A 26988-nucleotide genomic window follows, 5' to 3' on the forward strand; every position below is an offset into this window, starting at 1 on the left:
TTGTGACAATATTGTCACCCACTGTAACTGAGAAGCCGTTGGTCTTGCTGAGTTTGTTATTTGAACCGAAGAGAATGGACTCTGTTTTGCCCATGTGTAATGATAGTTTGTTATCAGCGAGCCATATGCAGATTTTGCCTAGTTCTGAGCTGAGGGTTTTTTCAACCTGTAACTTGTTCTTGTCAGTTCACGAATACTAATATCGAAATATTATTGTACAATTATATTAAATTCAAAAAACATGTAATTTTTCTACAATAATATGGTTGTCAGTTATTCTCCAGTATAATTTAGTGGGTTTTGTTGTACTTAATAATTCAAACGGGCATTATGTTCGACTGCTAAAAAGGGGACCTTCGCCATCTCCTCCCCGATTTCAGAATCCCGGAAGTGTTGCGGTAGTCTATAAAGAGTGTCTTCGCCTCTAGAACCGTCTCAGTTGTCGGTGAGGCCGGCGGGGCGGATCCCACACTACAGTGACAAAAGAAAAGAAAAGCAACACAATAATAATCATAATAATACTCGGCCACTTCGTTAATAATTTCGCGAGAAAGCTCCCTTGTGGATATATATATATAACATAAAGGTAGGTGCCTTTAAAGAGTCGGGTTTGTTGTAGCTTGCTGGCTGGCCGCTAGCACATGATGTTTTGCTAGCAAGCGAGCTCTGCGTGAAGACAAGAGGGCACGTTAGCTAACAAGGCAAGGGTTGGTGCTAACTTCAGCTAGCTAGCTGCACTAACGTTAAATGATCATATTAGTTAGAGACTAGAGAGAAATGTGATCCATCATTACGCTACTGTCTGAAGTCGGGACTGTTATCCATATATCGATATTGACCTGGCTAGCCAATATGTTGTACTAATTAACCACAGTGCAGCACCATTTGTTTTTAACTCCTGGTTGACTCTGTTAGTCAATGAAACAATAACTTAGCAGTAACCTTACAATCTCAACAAATGCTCTATCAATCTGGAGATTTTGTTGTGCTCTATTAGATTAGATGATGATATGAAATCAACCTTCTTTCAATATGTATAATTTGAGGTATTATGTTTATGTAATATGATGAAGTTACTTGTGGTGTTATACCATGTAGAATATAACTGTTATATTCCCTTTATCCTTGTTTTGTGTTCTTGTCCTGTCTTGAGTATAGTTTGTGTTGATATTTTGATGTACACTTTATTGGCTATGTATATTTGTTTTTCCTTAAATTTTTTTTTATAATAATAATGAAATCAACCTTCTCTTTGATCTCTAGATGCCTTCAGCGATGAACGGTAACGGGACAGTGCAGTCCGCCAGCCCAGATGTGGGATCCGCTCCAGGGTTATTGGGCCAAATAATGCTTGGTGGACAGTCCTCTGGGGCCCAGTCCGAGGTCATGAAGCAGGTGCTGGGCGTCATCGAAAAGAAGGCTCGCAATATGGAGAAGAAAAAGGTTTGTTTTTTGAACATCGCCCCCCCCCCCCCCCCCCCCCCTGCCCTTGAGTGACGGGTGTCCCATTTTGAAACAATCAATACGCTGCGAGTCAAAAGCACGGATTTGCAGACGGCTCTCTAATTAATAGCTGCCTTGCCAATGCATCCCCTTAACATTCAATGTTGAATTCTCTGTTACAGAGCAAACTGGATGATTACCAAGCGAAGAAAAATAAAGGGGAGCGTCTCAATCAGGACCAACTGGTGAGCACCGGCGATCCCTCATACATCGTCTCTGTACCATCACTCTACCATATGATGAAACTGAGAGGATTGCTCTGGATTTCACTCTCTCTTTCTGTGCACTTTAGGACGCCCTGTCCAAATTCCAGGAAGTCACCTATAACTTGGAGTTTGCCCGGGAGTTGCAGAAGGGCTTCCTCTCATTGGGACAAGACGTGAGGATGACTTTCTTTGTGGCTCTGAAACCATCTCTCTCTCTCCCCTGAGTGGTGGGATGTTTGCCTTCGTCTTTCTATTGATGTGGCTCATTCTGCCGTCTTCGTCATCCCCAGATCCAGAAGGCAGTGAAGAAGACGGCGCGACGGGAGCAGCTTCAGCGGGAGGAGGCGGAACAGAAGAGACTGAAGACGGTTTTGGAGCTGCAGTACGTCCTGGACCGACTGGGGGACCACACCGTGCGACAGGAGCTAAGGCAGGGGGCCGGGGGCTCCCCACTACTCACAGACGCAGACCTCACTGCTCTCGATGAGTTCTACAAGCTAGTGGGACCGGACTGTAACCAACATGTCAGGTTGGTCCAGACGCCCCTCCATGTTGACTGTAATGCAGTGGATGATGGAAGTGATGATGGAATTTTGTGCCTTTCGATGATGAAGAGGCTTACAAGGTCACTCCTTGCACTTGCAGGTTGGCTGACCAGTATGAAGAGGCATCTCTACACCTTTGGGACCTGTTGGAAGGGAGGGACAAGGCTGTGGTAGGAACGACATGTAAGTCTTATTCCATTTCAGAACAATCTTTCCATATGGCTGCAACGTTGTTTTTATAATTAGCTTGGGTTAATTTTAGGGCTGATTTGAAAGCTTCAATCACTGGTGGTAATCACACAGTGGTAAACGACAACACAAATCAATATTCAAATGCTTCTTAGGGGTGAGGAAGAAATAGAATTTATCTTATCGAATCGCTTAAAATCCCAAGATCAATCTTTTAATCTAATATTTTTTGGCAGATGTGTGAATCATTTTGCTAAACGTTATTTCTAGCGCCCCCACGCCCTGCACATGTCTCTAGGTTGCTTTGCGCTGAGTTTCTGCTGAACTACTATGGAAATTCAGTTGACAAAATTACATCTTGCGACAACAATGGCAGTTGCTGGTCCCCTGAAACCAGAGGCATCAAGCCTAATTTAATCTATTGAATTGAATGGAATCAGGACCTTGTGCATCAAGATCGACTCAGGGAATCAATGCTGATACCTAGCTCTAATGGTCCTTTTTACCACTCTAAAAATTACCCACAACTAGGGATGTCCGAATAATCGGCCTACCGATATTATCGGCCGATATTGGCATTAAAATGTAATATCGGAAAGTATCTGTTTTCAAAAATTATAATTTTATTTTATTTATTGTCAAAAGTACTAATGTTGTGTTAATTCCACGACAAGAGATATGTAATGTTAATTACCTGAAATTATTCGTTTTTTTGTCGGGGGAATCCCTGCATATATCGGTTTATATCGGGTATCGGAAATTAAGAGTTGGACAATATCGGGATATCGGTAAAAAAGGCAATATCGAACATCCCCGACCCCTACCCACAACAGTATAGGATATAGCCTGTATAAAAAATAATCCAACATCCATTGAAAATCAATTATTCTCAGACGCAGATATTTAGGCTGATCGTTGGTGGCGTGTGAGTGGATGTGAAAGTTGTAAAGCGTTGCATTTATGAGAACCATCTTGAAACTTTGGCCACAGGAAGGCTACAGCCAGGTTAGATATTACATCTATCATATAGATGTAGTGCCATGGCCATATAGTTACTTAATGAATCCTCTTTGTTCCCTGTGGAACATAAGGCTGCAATCTGCTTCCACCTGGTCCCGCTCAGCATGTTGTGCCTCACCCCAAATTAGGTTTACATGTCCATATACCCCACAACGCTTTGATTATTCACTGCCCCCCCAAAAATCTGCCCATGTCATGTCCTCCTCTTTTTCAAGTTGGAGCAATCACTTTTTATCCAATTTTATTGCCACAGGGCATTTATTATTCAAGGCCAACTGTGTCTTTTGGTGGCCCAGCTGGCGGGGAAACATTTGGCAGGACATTGCGACGATGCGATGGCTTGTACCACAGCAATCAGTCAGACGACAAACAATTCTGTATTCCGCTTTGGATTTGGGACTGGAAATTGGAGCTAGCTCTATCTTGACTATCTCTCGTCACGTAAATATTTTGAAAATATTTGTGCTGGTATCCCCAGGCTGTATTCTGCAGTGGTGACGAGAGGTGGTGGTGGTGGTGATACTCCTGTAGGCAATCGTTTGATGCTTTGACTTCAAGGGCCTTCTTGGCGTAATCTACCCCATTGTTGCATTCAGATTCTGTTAGTGTATGTACAGTACCATGTGTCCAGTGCTGTGATGTGAATAATTGGGAGCCTGGGGTTATTAGAGTGCTGGCATTCTCAGCGGTCTGGCCTTGGGACTTGCACAGTGACTGCTGCATTCTGCTCAGGGAGTGGGCACCGTGGGCTCGCTTCTCCTGACCCAGCAGTGGGGCAGTTTGCCACTGGCCCTGTCGCTTGTGGTCTCACTGGCCCGCTTTTTGGAACCACATGATGATATGATGATTTTGACCCAGTTCAGCTTAACGGGACCAGTCAAACCCTTTCACCTCGTCAACCAGATCTCAGTTCAGCTTAACGGGACCAGCCAAACCCTTTCACCTCGTCAACCAGATCTCAGTTCAGCTTAACGGGACCAGCCAACCCCTTTCACCTCGTCAACCAGATCTCAGTTCAGATTAACGGGACCAGGTTGAACACTTACATCGGCAACCAGATCTCAGTTCAGATTAACGGGACCAGGTTGAACACTTTCACCTCTGCAACCAGATCTCAGTTCAGATTAGCGGGACCAGGTTGAACCCTTTCACCTTGGCAACAAGATCTCATTTGGTGTTTCTGGGATTTTAATTCAGGCAGTAGCAGACCTCTTGGCTTCAGGCATTGGTGGCAGAGGAAGCAGCTTTGGCCTGCTTTGTCTGAGCTACCAAGTGAAAAGGCTGGCGTGGCTCAACAGAGATGTTTCCCCTCTACATTAGCACGTCTGAATATGGAATGTGTTCAATTAGATTTTTTTAAAAGTTATTACGGAATCTGCAGTCAATGGATGAGAACTTTTAAAACGACATTGGCATGTTACTGTACTTAATGACTTAACCTCTTAAGTCCTAACTATATTTTCAGAAGATTTGCCTAAAAATACTTACCTAATTAAATGGAAGATTGCTCCACTTCTACAAGGTCCATTTGCATGTTCTTGGTATTTAGGGACATCTATGGATCTCAGGGAATGTATTCCCAGTGTCAGAAATATTGTGTCTGTTACTAGAATTGAGTAAATGTAAAAACAAAAAAAATCATCATCTTTGACGGTGAATAACACCATGCTAACATTGACCAGACGTGAGAAATTGCCACTGAGCTCATTCAGCACCTTCTTGAGATTGCATGTACAAAAAACCGAAACAAATTAATAAAGGGCAGATGATTTACAGGGGGGTTGTAGAGAGTACAGTACAGAATTTTGCCATGGGGGACACAATTTGAAATGACATCTATGGATCGGGCCAAATCTCCCCTTTCCAATGACTGAGTTCAATCTGGATTTAGTACCACCAGGCGCCCCTGACAGGGCAGCAAAACCGTGAATGAAATCTACTGTAAGTACAGTTACTTTTTTATAGTGTAAATTGCTCCGCCATTTTTCATCAGATTGCAATGTGTTTTTTTTGCTAGTACTGGTACTCATCCAAATTCGGTCCGATCACTCGCTATAGATCCCGGGACTCGAGCGCGACACAATGGATAGCGATCCGTTACCAATAACTTGATAAACAACATGATTTGGACGTATATACTATTATACAACCTGGAGATGGATCGCATATTTCAACATCCCATAATAGGAATATTTTTGCTCATCGCCCAACGGCCCGAGGAGACTGGGGTAAGTTTCAGCGTTTTTTTTTACCGTGTTCGATACAAACTGCTCTAATGATCATATCGCCCACACTAGATGAATCATCTAACGTTGGCCACGGAATTATAAACGACCCCCCCCCCCCCCCCCCCCCCCCCCCATCCGGTCAACATCAGATGATAAGTAGTAACTTCTAGAAGCACGTCCATTTGACATTTTTTATCTCGCGCCGATCGCTATCAAACTGTATTTGATCATCAATATAATGCATTTAGGGCTATAAATCACGTTCTGCAGAATGCTGCAGAAAACGATAAAAACATATTTATACTTTAGACCGTATTTTAGTATGAATATGTGAATGAAAAAGTATAACGTTCCCACATCCTGAACGATAGATAATTGACGTTGAATGGGCCATAGTAATGTCAATTTAGCAATATAATTTAAAAAGTTATAGCCGTGCAAAGAAGGGGAACTTCTCCATAGACAAATAGAGCTGGCAGAGGATGGTATAATGATGTACATAAGCCTGGCAAAGAAAGTGTTAATAATACGTTCTGTATTGATCGATTTATAGCATGATATGAATCTCGTACCGGACCGCTCGGGGTTAAGTTAATGGTGGTTCAGAACAAGTCTCATGTTGCCATAAGTCTTAGGTGAAAGAAGGCTAGGGGCAAGTATTTAACACTGAATATAATTTTGTATGCAGATTACATGGGTAGTTGTATTGTGGTTGTAAGAGGCTTAGCTGTTTATATAATGGGGCTTTTCCACTACCGTGCTGTGGCGGAGTCGGTGCTCCCGCTTTGTTTTGGTGTTTCCACTGCCAATGGACCAGTGCGGAGCATGGCATACCTGTGCTGATTTTAGCTACTGCTCTGGAGTAGGTACAGTCGTGCTATCCGTGCTACAATTCAATACTGCATGCCGTTGATTGGTAATGGCTATCACCACAAAAAATGCTGTCCCATGTTCTTGATCTGAAGATTTAGTGAGACCCATATTAACACTTTGGGTGCCGGGAAACGCTTAAACACGTCATTCCCGGCCATGCTCAAGTTGCCGAAGACGCTTTACAGCGTCTTTAATATCAATATTTCAAAAATCTGGGATCGGATTCATATGTCCCCTCCGCTGGCCTGAGATCCACCAGGAGGACCCACTGAGCTCTCTGGCGGTTCAGGAGCGCCATCTGGTGGCCGATCGGCGCAATCGCTTAACAGGAAGTGCCGTAGAGGTTGTGCTGGACGGCCGTATTACTTCCGGGCACTCTGTACATGTCCCGGGACTCTGGCTCGTCACACTACATAGCGATCGATTGCCAATAACTCGATAAACAACATGATTTGGACGTATATACCATTATACAAGCTGGAGATGGACCGGGTAAATCTACATCCCATAATGATAGAATTTCTACTCTACGATGATCGCCCAACGGCGCGCGGAGACTGGGTGAGTTTTAGCGTGTAAAGTTACCGTCTTCGATACTAACTGCTATTATCAACATTTGACCCACATTAGATGATTGGTATAACGCTGCCCACGGAATTATAAACGCCCCCTAGCCCATCCGGTCAACATCAGATGACGTGTAGTAACTTCTAGAAGTACGTCTAGTTGGAATTTTTTATATCGCGCTGATTGCCATAAAACTATTGCATCATCAATATAATGTATTTGGGGCTATAGATCACGTTCTGGAGAAAGCTGCAGAAAGAGATGAAAACATACTTATACATTAGACCATACTTTACTATGAATATGTGAATGAAAAAGTTTAACGTTGCTACACAATGAACAATACATATAGGACTTTGAATGGGCCCTAATAATGGCAATGTAGCAATAGAATTTAAAAAGTTATAGCCCTGCAAAGAAGGGGACTTTCTCTATAGACAAATAGAGCCGGCAACCTACGGTTGATAATGAATTTAACCCATGGCAGCCAAAGTGTTAAGAAATTGATCAATCTAGTGATCTGTGCATGAAAACAAACTTTTTTTCATCATTACTTACATCAATGTTGTGCTATTGGAACGGTTTCATGTTTGTAGGTTAAGTATTTAAAGATAGCTGTTTGGCCATTTTAATTCATATTTGACAGTTTTATCTTAATTTCGTCAGCGAAACGCACTGTTGCTGGTCTGGACTAGTCTGTCCTCTACAGTCACGACCCAGGCGGCATGGCTGTGTGAATGCATACAAAGTCAATAGAAAGCGGCAAACAGGCGTATCTTTGCTCTAGGCAGTGCGAAAGGCGTTCACTTGGGTTGAAAATATTTCAACTTGAGCAATAAATTCGCCAGGTGAGATGGAGCAGATATAGGTAGACTATGGATATGGAATGGACTGCTATGAATGCTCTCTATCCTATATTGAATATGGTACATTTAGAAATTGTAGTTTTTGTAAATGTCAACAATGCCACTATTTGGGTCAAACTGTTAACACTTTGGGTGCCGGCCAGAAATCCGGAAAATGACTGGATTGCCAGCTATATTTAACATGGATAAGTTCCCCTTCTTTGCAGGGCTATAACTTTTTAAATTCTATTGCTACATTGCCATTATTAGGGCCCATTCAAAGTCCTATATGTATTGTTCATTGTGTAGCAACGTTAAACTTTTTCATTCACATATTCATAGTAAAGTATGGTCTAATGTATAAGTATGTTTTCATCTCTTTCTGCAGCTTTCTCCAGAACGTGATCTATAGCCCCAAATGCATTATATTGATGATGAAATACAGTTTGATGGCAATCGGGGCGATATAAAAAATTTCAATTGGACGTACTTCTAGAATGATCTACGTATGATCTGATGATGACCGGATGGGCGGGGGATCGTTTATAATTCCGTGGGCAGCGTTATATCATTCATCTAGTGTGGGTCATATGTTCATCATAACAGTTTATATGAAACCCGTTCAAAAATAACGCTGAATCTTACCGGATCTTCCTCGCGCCGTTGGGCGATGAGCGTGGAACAGTCATTTACCTATTATGGTATGTAGAAATATCGGGTCCATTTCCAGCTTGTATAATAGTATATATGTCCAAATCATGTTGTTTATCGAGTTATTTTGCAATGGATCGCTATGTATTGTGACGAGCTAGGATGCCGGGACAAATACCGAGTGCCCGGAAGTAATATAGGTGAATAGCACATCGTCCATGTAACTTCCTGTTTGGCGATTGCGCCGATCGGCCACCAGATGGCGCTCCTGAACCGCCAGAGAGCTCAGTGGGTCCTCCTGGTGGATCTCAGGCCAGCGGAGGGGAAATATGAATCCGATCGCAGATTTTTGAAATATTGATATTAAAGACGCTGTAAAGCGTCTTCGGCAACTTGAGCATGGCCGGGAAGGACGCTGGAAAGCGTTTTTCGGCAGTTAAAGTGTTAACCACTGGGATATATCCGTTTATAAACTATTACGGCGCACCTCATAATTCGCCACATCCAATGCTACTTCTACAGCTGTGACTGGTCTCTTAAATTGTCGCAAGTATTTGTATTTAGCTTTTAAAGCTAAATTAAAAGCTTCTCCATTTCCTGGATGGCCAGAAGCAATCATTAAATGCAGTATTTAACCTGCAAACATAAGACTGTTCTAACGGCACAATATTGATGTAACAAAGGGATTCACTGAAAAAACAACAACCTTGTTTTTGGTGCACATCAACTATGAGGTTTACTCTTGTCATTTCCATGCTGTGAACTGGTGCCAGAGAGCCGCTTGCCATAAATGTCTCCCCTTAACACTTTGATTACCACTGGTTAACGTGGTTAAATGCCAGCACCCACTTCAATGATAAGAGTTGTGAACGCATAATCTCGGTCTTAAATTATGGCCTAATTATGTGTCTAATCTGCCCGTCGCTTATCAATGACTTGTTTGCAGTCAACATTGTCAAAACGGATTGTTTTTTAATCGCTTCATTTCCGTTTTATAGCATTTTGAAAAGCCCTCGTTTTTCTGGAAAATATAGAGATTCCGTGATAAACGGCATTTACTGGAATATTCTGGCATACACAGAAATTGATCAATCTAGTGATCTGTGCATGAAAACTAACTTTTTTTTCATCATTAGTTACATCAATGGTGTGCTAATGGAACGGTTTCATGTTTGTAGGTTAAGTATTTAAAGATTGCCAGGAAAAAGATTGCTTCAGGAAAATATAAAGATTCCGTGATAAACAGCATTTACTGGAATATTCTGGCATACACAAAACCGTTGTAATTTTTCGGCCTATTTATGAATATTTTCAAATAAACGCTAGATTATCGATAGTAGGGCTGGGCGATATGGCCAAAAACGTTATCGCGATAAAATTATTTTCATATAACTCGATATCGATAATTATCATCGATATAATGTCTGTCAAGTTTAATTAACTTCTTATGCCCGGCGGCGAATGTCCGGTGGCGAATGTCCCGAGAGTCGAGTTGATGTCGTCATCAGTCCGCGCACGTTAGCAGTTAGCCGACAAGCGGAGTATCTCATGACAATGTACTAAATATGACCCTAAAACACTCTCTTCCGCCCAATACATTGCAACGACGTCCACTGTATACCCCACACTACTATAAACGTGGCCTCAGAATTCACGCCACACACATACTCGGCACGTAAATATATAAAATAGCGCTGTGCAAGCTAAATAGCCTAGCCAGCCTTGTTGTTGAGTCCTACCTCCGGGTCTCCTTCCGGGTCTTCTTCCGCTGTCGGCCATCTCCTTCACTGATTGGTTGTTAGTGCGTGTGCTCATATCCAAGCTTGGAAAATCGATATATCGAAACTTTGCGACCACGTTTCATGTTTATTTCGAGGAAATAATTTATCGCGATAGTTATCGTTATCGTTTTATCGCCCAGCCCTAATCGATAGTATATGTGTACTTATGCACGCTATAGAAGCGGGCTGAAATATAGATTCTCTCATTTCCTGATCAGCAGCACACACAGACACACACACACACATATGGGACACGTTGATATATCTGTGAAAAAAGCTCTGATTATCCCAAGACTGGTAAAATAGATTCCTTACCTCAGATCAGATGTTATCCAAAAAGATTATTCCAATTCCTGATCGCCATTCCAAATATCGATCGCGTTTATTGATTCAGCGTTGGGTGCTGGAAATACATAATCCACGCTGTTCTGGGGTCGGCGATCAACTTGGGTCTCTTCAGTTGACTTGACGGAAAAGTAAAATGAGGAAACTGCCCCCCCCCCCCCCCCCCCCCATCGGTCTAAACTAATGGGGTGCAGTTACACAGGGAGAGACGATAGGGGGCGGTATCTTCCCAATCGACAAACAAACGCTATATAGCGTTGGTGGCATTCATAGGTCGGCATGAACTAACGACAAAACGCGTTGCTGTCATCCAAAGTGTTAAGGTGTTATTTCCCCCCCCCTTTAAAAAAAAGTGTGATATTGAATTTGAATGTCAGTGGCGTTACTTGTACTGTTGCCACCCTGTTCCATCCCGTAGGAACTGAGAAGTGTGGCTCATCTAGTGCTTTTCCCTTCTAGTCAATGAGTCAACTAAACAGACATTGGTGTGTTAGATGAGTCATTTTGTGGGGGTTTTCCGTGGGGTTTTTAACACATTGATCGCCATGGGTTATATCCATCAATATAGCCAGTCTGCCACCGTTGAAAGCCTATGGAGATGTTTACTTTCTTTGCAGGGCTATAACCTTTTAAATGTTATTGCTATATTGACATTACTATGGCCCATTCAACATCGATTATCTATCGTTCCGGATGTGGGAACGTTATATCTTTTCATTCATACATTGTTGTGTTAATACCGTCTTGAATATAAGTATGTTTATAAGCTTTTCTGCTGTAATTCCAAAAACGCTAGTTATAGGCCCAAACGCATTTGATAGATTATCGATTGCTGTTTCTTTCCTATACACACTATATTAAAAAATTCAAATGTATATGATCGGTATACATTATGCTTCATCATGCGTGGAGGAAAGGGGGGCGGGGGTCGTCTATAATTCCTTTATCGTCAGTAACGGCTTTATGTAGTATGGGTTGATATATTGATCAGACTGTTTGCAAACAAAAACGCACAATCGTGCTGAAAATAACGTTACTGTCTTACCGTTCGCCGATGAGACTGGAAGAAAAAGATCCCAATTATTTGACGCTGATCGCCTAGATCCATTTCTGGTTTGTATGGCGCAATAAACGCCGAAATCATATTGATTATTGCGTTATGGAAGCGATCCATATGCACGCCAGTGTTTGTCTGTAGTCCCGTAGCAAGATATTACTGCCGGAGGGATTTCCTCGACGCACCGATCACAACTTCCGGTTTTGAGAGTGTAACTCGCCCTACCATCCACCAGGCGGCGGTATTGAGGCGTTGCAATCTCATTCAGGGTCCCGCTGCAGCACCGGAGGTTGGCTGGATGAATTATGAATGCCATGGCAAACAAATTAAATATTGATTTAAAAAAACGGCTTCCGCCGCTGTTGGCGTTCAACGCATGGCGGCCAAAAACGGCGTAACTCGTTTATGGCGACCAATGTGTTAAGGGCTAGTGTTGTCACATTACTTGAATGTCTTTTTTTTATCCACTTTTTCTCCCATTTTCTATTTTTCTCCCATCCCAATTTTGTATCGTGCAATTCAACCCTCCCCTGTCTCGAACGCTGTTTTTTGCCTCCCACAAGCCGGCTGCAATGTGGACGAAGTCATACATAGCACGAGTCCCCTCCGATACTCGAGGTAGCAGCCGTCGCATCTTTTCACCTGCGCGGCGCAATCTTTCAGCGTCAGGGGTCTGCGCTTTGGAGGGGCGCCGCCCCCATCGCTTTTTGGTTCTACTGCGCAGGCGCACCAACCGACCTGTAGGAGTCGCTGTCCACAACGTCCGATCCCCACCCCTCAGTTTTCCCTCCCCCTAATACTGCCAATTGTATTAGTACGGACGACCAGCCAAACTGAAAACAATGTGGAGAGCTGGCCTCGAACCCAGCATCTCCAGCATTGGTGGTGAGTGCCTTGCCCACTGCACCACCTAGCCGCCCCAACATTACTTGAATGTCTAACTTTGATACAATGCCTTGAAAATGTGGATGCCCAGAGCGATCAGCCGGCGATGGTTATCAGCAGATATTCAGTAAATATATAATTCCCATAATGCTTTCTATTCGCCGATTGCGAAGTTGGCCGTCATTGTTGCATGCTAACTAACCTAATACCTAATGACAGTGGTCTGGAACTATTACAAAGTGTCTGAGACGGATGTAACAAATGCCATCTACAATGTAAACTGGCCTATAATACTGCTACACCAGCTGCTATAACAAAATAACTATACGTATCGACAGTGTATCGGCTGATATGGCTCATAGAGGATCAGTGATCTAAATCAATGGCAAAAAAAACATTATCAGGGCATCCCTACTTTAAAATATATCTATATTCAATACTGTTTTTTATACCACATGGCCATAGTTTCTTAGTTTGATGCAAGTTTGCCTCATATTTTGCTGCTCAAACACAGCTCTTAGGAAGTTGTTTTTGCTGCAGGCAGAATCTCCTCCAAGAGAAATATCACACTTTTTAGAAACATTCATGGCGCCCCAGTGGCGAACCACATAACGCGCGGCACGGCCGACCCAGGTTCGATTCCCGAACCCGTCGTTGTTTGTCGAATGTGTTCCCCCCACTCTGTCTCCCGTTTCACCTCTCTCTCTCTCTCTACTGGACTGCCCAGTAGAATAAAGCGATAAACGCTTTAAAATTTTTTGAATAATAGGCTTTGCTCATGCTTTGTTGTGAAGGTGTACTGTCGAGCACAACAGCATCTCACAAAGTTAATTTACTTCTGACCATAGTAGTAAGTATTTTTCCTGTCAAACCCAGCTGTCTGATTTCTCAGGCCTGATGGCTCTGAGGGGACAGCTTATCCTTATCCCGTTCGCCGATGAGACTGGAAGAAAAAGATCCCAATTATTTTCATGCCGATCGCCTAGATCCATTTCTGGTTTGTATGGCGCAATAAACGCCAAAATCATATCCATTATTGCTTTATGGAAGTGATCCATATGCACGCCAGTGTTTGTCTGTAGTCCCGTAGCAAGATATTACTGCCGGAGGGATTTCCTCTACGCACCGATCACAACTTCCGGTTTTGAGTGTAACTTGCCCGACCATCTACCAGGCAGCGGTATTGAGGCATTGCAATCTCATTCAGGGTCCCGCTGCAGCACCGGAGGTTGGCTGGATGAATTATGAATGCCATGGCGAAAAAATTAAATATTGATTTCAAAAACGGCTTACCGAATAGCAATTTTGTGTGTTTTGCCCATCCCTACATCCCGGTCTTACAGATAGATTGGATTGATCGCTAGGAATTGTGGGTGTTGGAGGTGGACTCTACACAGATGGGGACATGGTTTTTAATTGCACAATAGACTACAACTACCAAGTAGAATAGCGAGGCACATTGATTAGGGATGGGTACCGAATTCGGTACTTTTAAAGGTACCTACCGAAAAACGTCGGTACTACCGTCTATCGATTAACGTGAGATCCAACGGTGCTAATTTCCAGTAATAAAAAACAAAATTAATAATCTGATGACATCACGTTTTGTTTACCGCAAAGCGAAACCGCATGGTAATGTCAACGGCACAATACATGTTTTCAAACTCTCTTTGGGTGTTTGCATTTCATGGGGAGTATATGTCTCTGATATCTTGGTACAGTGGGCAGGTTGTTAGAAAGTGTAGCTCAGTTTCCACCTCTGCTCTTGAAACACTACCTCTTGAAAGTTTCTTTTATGTGCTTGCACTGGGTGGGTTTTCTTTTTAGCGGTCGGCTTACTGCTTCCATAGTTTCACATTTGTAACCCATTCAACGTTATTAAGATAACGTTAGCTAATCGTCGGACATAACGTTGCTACCTACAGTGCAAGCGCAGTCAGGACAAGACTGGTCGTTGGTAAACAAGCCACAAATTAGGCTGTTATGCAAGAGCAAAACACACCGCGGCAGAGTGGGTCTTCGCCAAAGCGGGGGACACAGTGAGTGTGGACTAGCGAAAAGAACTGCTAGAATACTCAATCAGCAGCAGAGTAGTTCATTGCTGCTAGATTGTTTGTTTGTTTAATCACTTGTAAAATACTTTCATTTATTTGTTATTTAAATATATAGATGTGTATTTGACTTTTTTTATTAGCAGAATAGTTAATTGCTGCTAGGGTGGTTTGTTTACCCTTGTTTTATACTTGTTATTTTGTAAAATACATTACCTTATTTATTTTGTATTTAAATATATAGATGTGTACCTTTTTTTTAAGTTAATTTGTAAAAAAAAAAAACATAACATTTATTTGATATGTGTGTGACTGTGTATATACGGTATATATATATGATGTTCTAAATAAATAATAACTATTTGTATAGCACCTTTCATACAGGGGATTGCAGTTCAAAGTGCTTTACATCAGTAAGATGTAAATAATAATAAAGTAATAATAATACATTATTAAGTTTGGAATTTTATTTTACAACTGAGGTAGGTAGATAAAAGATTTAGACTAAAGTACAGGGAAAAAAAGTACCGTTGGATACCGGTATCTATTCACAGGTACCGGTACCGGTTCAAATGTGAAAGGTACCGATCCCCAGCATTGATGCACTTTACAAGCAAAAAAGTATTTCTCTCACACAGGCTATCGCACGGGTACTACTTCAGTAAATTCATTCATTGCACAGACCGATTATTTCATAGTACATGTAAACACAGTATATTTCTCACTGTACAGCCCTGTCTGAAGCTGATTTACACAGTAGATGATCATGTGATGGTGACTGGCTCGGGTTGTCGTTGTATTGAAGGACATCTTTCCTCTCCACAGACAAGGCACTGAAGGAGACGTTGGACCAGGTGCTGCTGAGCGGGTACTTCGACAAGGTCCTGTCTCATCAAAACGGAGTGTGCGAGGAGGAGCTGGAGGAGGACGAACCAGCAGCAACAACAACAACACCAACAACAACAACAGCAGCAGCAACAACAACAGCAGCAGCAGTAGTGGAGTTGTCGGAATCGGAGGAGCAGACTGTTGATCCAGGTCCCTCACTCACTCACTCTCAATCATCATTCAGAGAAAACCCATGCACTATTTTTAAAATGCTCATTTAATCAAGCAATAAAGAGGTTGTTATGGCATTCTTTTGAATTGTTTTTCTCTCTTCACAGAAGCCGAGATAATTGAGGAGTACACAGAGCCCATTGAGGTGGAAGCCACAGAGGTGAGATGAGTTCTCTAGATTTAGAACCCGTCTTGCTCTCTGCGCTCATGCACATCTGTACATGATGAGCGGCACATGATCCACTAACTATGCACACCAGATCACACTAAATTATGTGCATAATGCTTCATCTTTTATACATATCTTGATATTTGTATGTAGAGCTGTTGTGGTTGTTGTGTGCTTGTGTTGCATTGCTGCTGCCAATGACTCCGAATTACCCCATGGTATTCATAGTTGTGTTTCTGGTTTGGGTGTCCTTTACTACTGTCCTGATGTGTCCTTTTCCATCTCGTGTGTCCAGTTTGTAAACAGACAGTTCATTCCAGATGCCACATACAGCAGCAGTGACAAGGAGCAGGGGGACGAGTGGACCACAGAAACGGAGGTATGCTGTTCTCTTGGAATGCTTTCGTCGTCCACAACGGGCCTCGTCTAAGCAACCTCTGAGTCAAGTGCTCAGGATGTTCTCTTTTTGGCCTGAGACTGGGTGAAGTGTTATGAGTTATGACTAGAGATGTTCCGATACCATTTTTTCCTTCCCGATTCCGATACCTAAGCTTTGGGTATTGGCCGATACCGATACTGATCCGATACCAGTGCATACATAAAAAATAATTTTATTAATTTATATACTTTTTTATTTTATTTTTATACAGATACTGGTTTATATATACTGTTTTTTAGTAATAACTAGAAAGTAATGCTATTTATTCAACAACAGGTGATTGTATATATTAGTATTAGTATCATTAATCAATGAGTATGGGGCTGCGGCACTGCAGATATACCCTACTCCAATGATCCGCACGGACGTTAGACGGTGTTGCACTCGCTACCCAGTCTGTTAGTAGCAGAGGTTCTGGCTAGTATTAACGTTCATGTTGTGATTTTCGATGCAAAATAAATATTCAACATTCTCTTTTGAGACTCCGCCTCAGACTCTTATCCTTTGGCACTTGGAACTTGCTGTACTTTGCTTGCAGGTCTGCAGCCATTATTGCTGGATTATGAATAGCACCAACCTTAGCCACGGTACCGTGATCATGCTAAGCTAGCTGACCTAGCTCGTCTTCCCCGCATTGCCATTTGATAACGTTAGTCAGCTAACGCTAGTCAGTAGCTACTTGACTTAAATACGATTCACCGTGGGTGCATTATTGTTGATAGACGGACAGTGTCAGGTCCTGGAGAAAGGACAGGCGATCATCTGATTTGATGTAACGTTAAAGCGGATGTTGTTAACTAGCTAGCTTTTCAGCTAATGCTATCATAACACCAGCAAGCAAAACACATCCCGTCCGAGCTCCCCGTCACACCGCACTGTCGGGGACAATGGAATTTAAGAAAGTGTATCTGCTGTTAAAATGACAAACAGCATCACACTTTAAAACACGTTCATTTTATAATCCTCACTCTCCGCAGGAGATGAATGACGTCATGGTATCGGAGGCTAGAATTTACGTGTACTCGCGGATGCCAATACCAGCATTTTAGGCAGTATCGGCTGCATTTCCGATACTGGTATCGGTATCGGAACAACTCTAGTTATGACCTCTCTCCCTCTCTCTCTCCCCCACAGGCAGTCAGTACCATACAACAACAACCTCTACAGCCAACTCCTCCGCCTGTTGCCTTGGAGACCCATCCGTTGACCATGGCTCCAGCAGCACCGCCGCCAGACCCCATGGTCAGGAAGCAGGTTGTCCAGGACCTGATGGCGCAGATGCAGGGGACTTACAACTTCATGCAGGTGAGGAGCTGCACTGAAGGTCATTTTGTCCCATAAACAGGGTTCACACAAGGTCCTTGAAGTGCTTAAAGTGCTTGATTTTTTTTACCAAAAAAAGTCTAGGCCTGAAATTCCTTAAACTGCCCTTTTTATTACAAGGTCCTTGAAATTCAAATCAACCATTCACATTGAAAGTGTTGTTCATCCATTATTAAATCTAGAATAATTAAACTTGAAAACATGGTTAAGTTTCAAACAGTGTGAATTATGTTTAGGGCAAGAAATAAGACACTGCCAGAAAAGTTACACAATCTTTTTCATTTAGAAGGTGAGTTTAGTAGGAGGAAATACAATTTTAAACATCAGTTTGCACGTACCACACTTAAACAGATGTGTCCTTCAGTTATTGGTGTAAAGTTGTGGAATTCTCTCCATAGCGAGCTTAACACTTTCAGAGCCCTTGCTTAACCTTGATTTACCCTGTTGAATGCCCACCATCCACTTCAATGTTATCGTTAAAAACGCCTAATCTATGTTTTAAATTATGGCTGTGTCTAATCTGCCCGTCGCTTATCAATGACTCGTTTTCCAGTCAACATTGTCGAAGCGGATTGTTTTTTTATCTGTTCATTTTCGTTTTATAGCATTTTGAAAAGCCCTCGTTTTCAAGGAAAATATAAAGATTCCATGATAAAAGACATTTACTGGAATATTCTAGAATACACAAAACGTTGTCATTTTTCAGCCTATTTATGAATCGTTTTCAAATAAACGCTAGATTATCGATAGTATGTGTACGTATGCACGCTAGAGACGTGAATTATAAAAAAGGTATTTAGTCAGTATGAAATTCAAATGTGAATCTGAATAGTGAGATTTTCTTTTCTTGTTTTTGTTTAATCTGTGGATTGTTTGTTTCTTTGTATATGGTATGAATTAGGGGTGTAACGGTACACAAAAACCACGGTACGGTACGTACCTCGGTTTTGAAGTCATGGTTCGTACGGGTTTTCGGTACAGTGGGGGAAAGTTTGGCTTTCCATGTTCCACTCATGGGGTGATGTAGTGTGTAGTAACTAATTGTACTTGTAGGGCTGTCAACGAATATTCTATATTGAAATTAATAATCAACTTGTAATTTTTTTTAATAATAATATTAGATTGTGGGCGGTCGTTAGTGGTTAACATACCGTTGTATTCGTTCGGTACACAGTTGTTCGGTACGGTACACACTGAAACGGTTCTGTACGGATATGTGTACCTTTACACCCCTAGTATGAATTATTATTTTGTGTAATTAGGTTGTACGCCGACCATCAAGTAATACTTGTTTAGTTTAGGAATAGGGCGCAGGTAACTGGGCGGCTGGGCGGCGCAGCGGACATTGCGCTTGTCATCAACGCAAGAGACACCGGGTTTGAATCCGGCTGTCGGCGTTGCCTCCGGCTTGGGCCGGCCGTCATACTAACTCAATTGGCAGAGTTAGCGGGTGGGAAGTCGAAGGGTGGTAGTCTGGTCGTTGTGAACAGCGACTCCTACAGGTCGGTTGCGGCGCCTGCACAGCAAAGTCAGGAAAACGTTATTTATGATTTTAATGAATACTGTATGATTGTATTGCTTCCATGTGGCAAATAAAACTCTGACTCTGAATGAGAACATTTCTTAAAGATTTATTTTTTTGGCGTTTTTTTTATCGCTTTATTTCTACTGGGCAGTCCAGTAGGGAGAGACAGAGGAGGAATGGGAGACAGAGTGGGGGGAAGACATTCGGGAAATAACGACGGGTTCGGGAATTGGTTTTAAGCCATAAATATTGGACCCCCTCCCATAAACGCATTTATAAGTGAATTAATTGTATACTTTTAAATGCCATTTTAAAATGAAAAATAGTGCTTGGAAAACTACTTGAAAGTCCTTTCATTTAGCAGTCCCACAGTCTGGGAACCCTGTGTAAATGCTTCCCGTCATGTTAAATTGGGGCTCGGCGATATGGCCAAAATATCAATATTTGTCTTTCTTTTGGCAGTATGACAGTATTTAGTTTTCCAGTACAAATTACAGTGTGATATGCCGTCTTTATCTTGCTTTATAATACAATTGTCATGGTGTTATCTAATTCAACATTTTCTATTTTCTTTTACTTAAAAATATACATTATGTATATATTTTACAGTAGGTAATTGGAGCTGTCCCGAAGCCTGTTTTTGGGATTCGAACATTCGCCAGGGTTTTTCGAACGGACGTTTGAACCATCGTTTTTAATCATGCAAAGAAATTTGCTCCTAAATAATTTCTGGTTCAGTACTGTCGAGTGTCATAGCGCACATTTACGCATATAACGTAGCGCATATGCACATATTGCTGTGGTTATTAAGAGTAGTAGTACCTACTTACTGGTCACGGGAGGCTTCAATAATGTTTAGATGGTAATCCATTTTGTGAATACATTTGTTGAAACAACATCTTTGTTGGCCGATGGCTCCTGCTATCTTAACGTTAGCCAGCTAAACGTGCATAGCTTAATTAACGTGCATAACATACTTGTGTAACGTTAAGTAACTTGTGTTCTGCTGGGACAGTTCAGCATCACTGCATACACTTGGTTTAATCCAAACGTATTATTAAGTAAAACGGGTGAGTGTGAGTCACTCAACTCACTCTTTTTTTGCATGATTGATTCATTTCCTGATAATGTATGATGGTGACCCCTCCTCATCTCGACTATACTGTGTTGATCTGTCTGTGTTTGCGCGTGACTTTCGAATTATTGTAAACACAACATAGTACTGTGATATTCTGATATATATCACATTCTGATATATATTTTTTGGGTAAAATATATTTAAAAAATGTGAAACAGGGGTGGCTAGGTGGTGCAGTGGGCAAGGCACTCACCACCAATGCTGGAGACGCTGGGTTCGCGTGTTCGAATCCAGCTCTCCACATTGTTTTCAGTTTGGCTGGTCGTCCGTACTAATACAATTGGCAGTATTAGAGGGTGGGAAAGCTGATGGGTGGGTCCTGGGCGTTGTAAACGGAAAAATACTCCTACAGTTCGGTCGGGGCGCCTGCTCAGCGAAGGAAGGATCTGGAGGGAGGTAGTGTGATCTTCCACACGTTACACTCTCCCAGTGAGAATCTGAGCTGCCAGGCTGGCTGCCGGCTGGCTGCGCATGTGTCGGAGGATAGCATGTGACAGTCTCCGGCCTCCCGGACCAACAGTAGGGGGGGTGCGCAACAACCAGGAAGGGAGTTTGGAATTGGCATAACAACTAACAGTGGGATGGGAGAAAAATCGGAAAAAGAGGAGGGGGAAAAAGATAATTAAAAATATATATATATATATATATATATATATATATATATATATATATATAGAAAAAAAAGTGAAACAAATTCAAGAATTAAAATGAATTAAAAAGCGGAGGCTCAAACCCATTAATTAAGATTCAAATGCCAACGTAACTAATGAAGGTTCGAACGTTTGGGCTCAGCCCTATAGGTAGTACAACGATAATGTAAAATTCCAAACCTTTGCATGGATCCATGACTGCATACCTCCCATCCCTATGTTATTGTTAACTGTGTCTACCTTCTCAGGACTCTATGCTGGAGTTTGACGGACATCTTATAGATCCAGCCATTGTATCAGCCCAGCCCATGAAACCCGCCCAGAACATGGACCTGCCTCAGATGGTGTGTCCTCCAGGTTGGTGTTGCAAGTTTAACTTGCTCATCCAGAAACTGCATGTATACACCCAGCTTGGGTTTCATAAAGGTGGCATAGTCATCTAGTCTAGTTCATGATGATGCAATTCTGGTGTCTTCACTGAAGTTGTATGGTGGAGCTCCTCTGGTTCATGATGATGCAATTCTGGTACTACCTTCTATTGTCGGTTCATGCCAAATTTCCCTCTGGATGAATAAAGTATTTCTATTATATTCTATTCATCCAGATTCCCGCCTATCACAACCCAACAGCGTTCCTGTCCAGCCTGAGCCCACGCAAGTGAGTGTTTTAAGAATGACAAAGAATTAATTATAGCATATTTCCCTACATAACAAGTCCTGTGGTAATGAAAGTACATGTTGTAAGTGTATACTCTCCATTTCCAGGTCCCTATGGTCTCCCCGACGCCGCCCCCCATGTACCAGCCCTCACACACGCCAGACCCCCGACCATCAACAGATTCCATCGACCCCATCCAGGTCGACCATTTTGACCAAGTCTCGCTGTTGGCTCGTCAGAGCCTCTTTAGGCAATCTCACTCCCGAGTCCCATGAGTTCTTATCATCATCCATTCACTGCTAGTCCTGGTTGTCAAATAGATTTGCTCACATGTCTTTCTGTTCTCTTTTCCTCAGACCTCCATGTCCTTACCCTCAGAGCAGCCCCCACCCTCCACAGCCCTCCCCCCCGCCTCCCAGACGCAGGTATTCCAGCCCGTCTCCAAATCTCCGCACAGCAGTGGCATCAATGTCAACGCAGCACCATTCCAGTCGATGCAGACAGTAAGGCCCATGTGATGACGCTTGTTGTCCTCAATGAAGTCAAACCTGCTGAAGAACTCAAAGTTACACATCGATGGTGATGATTCGACGTGTTAATGTTTTATCCTAAGGCGTGAACCGTCTACCCACCACGGGAGTTGACCTGGGCTAATTAACACCCCAAGCGCTGCTTGAGAATAGAAATATATTAGCCACCCTGCTATTACCAATACGTGGATTTGAACAGGAGTCCTGAGATGCCCTCTGATCGTACTGTGTTGGCGTGCAGACAATCTGTTTCCAGGAATCATTGAGCCGTGGACTTAACTCTTAATGAGCTTGTGACCCTTTCTCTGATTTCAGTTTCAACACGAGTTGGCCTTTGTTTTGTTTTTTTCTCAGGTGTTCAACCTCAACGCCCCGGTCCCGCCGGCCAATGAGGCGGAGGCCTTGACCCAGGCCAGCCAATACCAGAACAGCTACACCCCGGACTTCAACGGCCAGTCACAGCACCCTGTGGAGCAAACAGAGATGCAGTCGGAGCAACTGCAACCTGGTGAGCAGAGCTGGGGTGCATGTTTGATTTAACAGGGCTGTCAAAGTTATAGCGCGTTAGCACAAATGTGTATTAATGTAGAGTTTTTTTTTATGCATAAAAACATTATTATTATTTTGTATTAATTGTAAAAATGTACAAACATTGTCATACCAGTTCATATATCAAGAAAATAATATAAGATTTTGGTGACTTGACTACTTCAGACAAATGTTTCCTGAGTACATTTGAATTACTGACATGTATTTCTTGTATGTCCTGTCCCCTGATATGCCCAGACAATGAAAATAACCTGTCACACGGTACTGTTAGGCCTTTCACACCGACCAGGCTCCGTGCCAGAGCCGGTTCCCGAACGTAATCTCAAACCAGCCGGCGCGTTCACACCGGGAATAATTGGTTCGGAACATGACTGAGGCTTTAGTTCGGCCCTCTAAGAAAACACTGAGCACCGATTTTTCATGTTCCGAACCAATTATTCCCGGTGTGAACGCGCCGGCCGGTTTCGAGATTACGTTCGGGAACCGGCTCCGGCACGGAGTGAAAGGGCCTATGTGTGAGAGAGAACTTCAGTTTTACTGTACAAAAGTATATATCCGTCTGTAAACGGTTGGCAGGAGATTAACATAAGACTCTATACAGTAGGATTTGTGACACTGTTTTGATTCCACATAGTAGAAGGGGATGTTTTTTTTACCCTATATTTTTCCACATGTGAGGTTGGACACTTTGCTTTAGAAGTGTGAGGGATCAGATCCAAGGAATGCTCTTTGAGTAATGGAAGATTTTGTTTAACAATGTACCTGTTGTACAATGTGTCTGTTGCGATGCATTGAAGTCCATCATTTGGTTTTAATGCTTAAAAAAAACTGTTTTAGTGAACCTTTTTACTAGTTGGGAGTACTTAGATTAATTAGATTTAGCAGGTCAATATGGCCATCTGTTGTTGCCTACTGGGCTTTGCCATGTTATGATTATTTGCAGCATATTTATTTTATGCTAATTGCAGTACCTTTTAGTTTTTATGGACAATATTTGTCATTTTGGTTATTTAATTTAAAGGCACCGTACATTTGAATGAATTAATTGTATTAATATGTGATTAAATATTTTAATCGATTGACAGCCTTGTATTTAACATTTACTATTGATATGAGAGTAGGGGGTTCCTGTTGGCTATCTAACCAGTAGGGTTTGACCGCTGGACCACTACTCTCCTACAACCTTACTGTCAACTACTACCTGCTTCACCATTTACACTACTATATTACACTACTGCTTATTTTTATCTTTACTATAATTGTATTGTGTAACGGTCACAAATGTGCCTAACTGCCTATTGTATTTGTTGTTATTTAGTTGCAGTGCCATGTTTGGTCACTAAGTGGCGCTCCATTGTTTGTACCTGAATGTAGCTACAGGTTTAATTTGATTTAACCTGAACCAGTGACTTTACTTCCTGTTCCACCTGACGTTTGACAGAAGCGTCACGCGTCAACTTGTTATAGTTGGTTCTCTAGTAACAATGTGGCTAGTGTTTGTGATCCCCATTTATTGATATAATTGTGTTCATTGAATGAATGCCGCATGGCCAGGCATTGTATGGTCATAGTCCTCATTTTAAGCTGTTAATAATAAATGGGTATGTACCAAATCACAAAAGTGACAACGTCTGGTAAACTACTTGCTAAGCTATCCTGGTGCTATTATTTCCATGCTGACAAGTTGATGTCACACAGCCAGACACAGTTACAATTGCCTATATTTATGTCTTCTACTATTACCATGCCCATACCTGTACCTCTGAATTTCCCCAAGGGGATCAATAAAGAATATCTTATCTTATATAGCAACAATAGTTCCATCATTGCCATTTTAGGCATAACCAAATTCAATGTCTCTTCATGCACATCCACATTCAGTGACTTTGGGTTTGACTCCCATCCTGACCTTGCTTCCATCCCCACCCCCACTCTCGCCCTCTTTCTTTTAGTAGTCGGTACCTTCCATTCCCAAGACCAATCAGGGGGCCATCAACAGCCTTCCCCCCAGGGCCCAGGCTTTGGTCGGCAGGGTCAGTCCTTCTACAACAGGGGCATGTCCCGTGGTGGACCTCGCAACGCCAGGGGTATGATCAACGGCTACAGAGGTACATCCAATGGTTTCAGAGGTGAGTCTCTTAAAGGTCCCATGCATTATAAATGGCCTTTTCCAGTGTTTAGCATTGTTTCCTAGCAATGGGGAATTATATCAATGTGGTCTGTGTCGTTAATTATCATATTGACTCATCAGTCTAGTCTCGAGTTCACGAGATCTTCCCTCACTCAACTAAGCTGTTCTGATTTGACAGTATTGCTGATGTGAATAAGGTACTGATTTGCATATCTCCGCCCCCTCAACAGCAGAGTGAGTGGAAATACCTTCACTTCCTCAAAGTGAAGCGAGGCAGAGAACAAGCGAGGGAGGGAGGGAGGGGGAGAGGAGCTTCTGTCGGGGAAACAAACGCATTTTACACACTACCTGACCGCGCGTGGAGGGACTTCTCCCAGAGCACGCTCATAACACACGCACGCATTTTACACACAACCTGACCGCGCGTGGAGGGACTTCTCCCGGAGCACGCTCATAACACACGCACGCATTTTACACACAACCTGACTGCGCGTGAAGGGACTTCTCCCGGAGCACGCTCATAACACACGCACGCATTTTACACACTACCTGACCGCGCGTGGAGGGACTTCTCCCGGAGCACGCTCATAACACACACACGCATTTTACACACAACCTGACCTCTCTCATGGAGGGACTTCTCCCAGAGCACGCTCATAACACACACACGCATTTTACACACAACCTGACCTCTCTCGTGGAGGGACTTCTCCCAGAGCACGCTCATAACACACGCATTTTACACACAACCTGACCTCTCTCATGGAGGGACTTCTCCCAGAGCACGCTCATAACACACACACGCATTTTACACACAACCTGACCTCTCTCGTGGAGGGACTTCTCCCAGAGCACGCTCATAACACACGCATTTTACACACAACCTGACCTCTATCTCTCTCTCTCTGTGCCAGTGCAGACTGTGGGTGACTGTCACTCAAAGCGCTTATGGGCGGAGCCCATCCAAGAACAGCCTGAAATCCTGAACTAGAAAAATTATGCTTTTGAGTACTTTGAATTTTTTTATTTTATTTATTTTTTTATTACAGATGTGTTCCATAGACTCACAGGAATTGTGTAAAGTTGCCCAAATAGTGCAAGGAATAGCGATGCATGGGACCTTTAATAATCCTCTTTGACCGCCACAGACAACTTAACGGCAACAAATTAAGCCGTAGCATTCACATCAGAGTTTGGATTTATTGCGGCAAGTTGACAGCAGCACTATTGTAAATGTACCATTTTCAATTCCAGGTGGTTACGATGGTTATCGACCTCCCTTCACCAACACTCCAAACTCGGGATACGGCCAAACCCAGTTCAATACGACTCGGGACTACTCAAACGGAAACTACCAGCGGGTATGAGAGACGCACCCTTGCCCCTGTGCATCCTTCCTTGGTATCTGTCAAGGGTAGCTTCTAAAGTCACTGATGTTTCTGTTTGTCCCCCTCTCGCTTCAGGACGGCTACCAACAGAATTACAAGCGAGGAACGGGCCAGGGACCCAGAGGAGTCTCTCGAGGCAATGCTCAGGCAATGCGATCCTGAAAGGCCTTTTGTTTATATTGACTGTGACTGACTGACTGACTTAACTTGCACCACACTGAAAATTTCAGAAATCAAGAATGCATTTGCCCCAGCTCACTTATGTCCTTTTTATTTTATTTTTGTTTGTTTTTCATCAGTGGTATTTTTCCTGGCTCTTTGATCAAAGTACGCCTGCTTTGATATTGAAGATATTAAACGTTTTAATGAGTCTAAAACAACAAGCCAAGCTGTAAATCCTATCATGGTTTTAAAGCAAGCCCGTGTTTGAATATTCCTGTAAACTTGAAAGATTTCATTAATTTATTTTTTGTATAAAATAAAACACAGTACCTGCCACTGCTGATCCAGACCTTGGGAGGTGTCCCCCTCTTCTCTGCCCCCTTTTTTCTTTTGTTTGTCATTTTGGGTTAAAAAAAATAAAATAAAAAAGCATTTTTGTTATTTTAAAAGAAGCTCCCATTTTCTCGGTTTGTAAATTGATGTTGCTTCAAGAGTTTCAATAAAGATGTGTTGCATACCCTT

The 26988-nt window shown here is 42.6% G+C and overlaps 1 protein-coding gene across 4 annotated transcripts; it reads left to right on the plus strand.

The window, feature by feature from the left end:
- The first annotated feature begins 445 nt into the window (after positions 1-445).
- On the plus strand, positions 446-26988 carry caprin1b (cell cycle associated protein 1b). Of its 4 annotated transcripts, none has more exons than XM_084334633.1 (18): positions 446-586; positions 1264-1443; positions 1626-1688; positions 1796-1882; positions 2000-2238; positions 2355-2437; positions 15572-15784; positions 15913-15965; positions 16270-16353; positions 17548-17718; positions 21298-21406; positions 21654-21706; positions 21814-21906; positions 22063-22209; positions 22591-22744; positions 24738-24914; positions 26171-26277; positions 26380-26988. In XM_084334633.1, the coding sequence occupies exons 2-18, from the start codon at positions 1264-1266 to the stop codon at positions 26464-26466; spliced, it is 2100 nt and encodes a 699-aa protein (XP_084190759.1). In that variant the 5' UTR covers positions 446-586; the 3' UTR covers positions 26467-26988. The 4 variants fall into 4 exon arrangements, with proteins under 4 accessions (XP_084190759.1, XP_084190761.1, XP_084190760.1 ...); XM_084334635.1 differs by having other exon boundaries at positions 24738-24893; XM_084334634.1 differs by having other exon boundaries at positions 24741-24914.

The sequence above is a fragment of the Notolepis coatsorum genome, assembly GCF_963971535.1.
Source record: "Notolepis coatsorum genome assembly, chromosome: 18".
Taxonomy (NCBI): Eukaryota; Metazoa; Chordata; class Actinopteri; order Aulopiformes; family Paralepididae; genus Notolepis; species Notolepis coatsorum.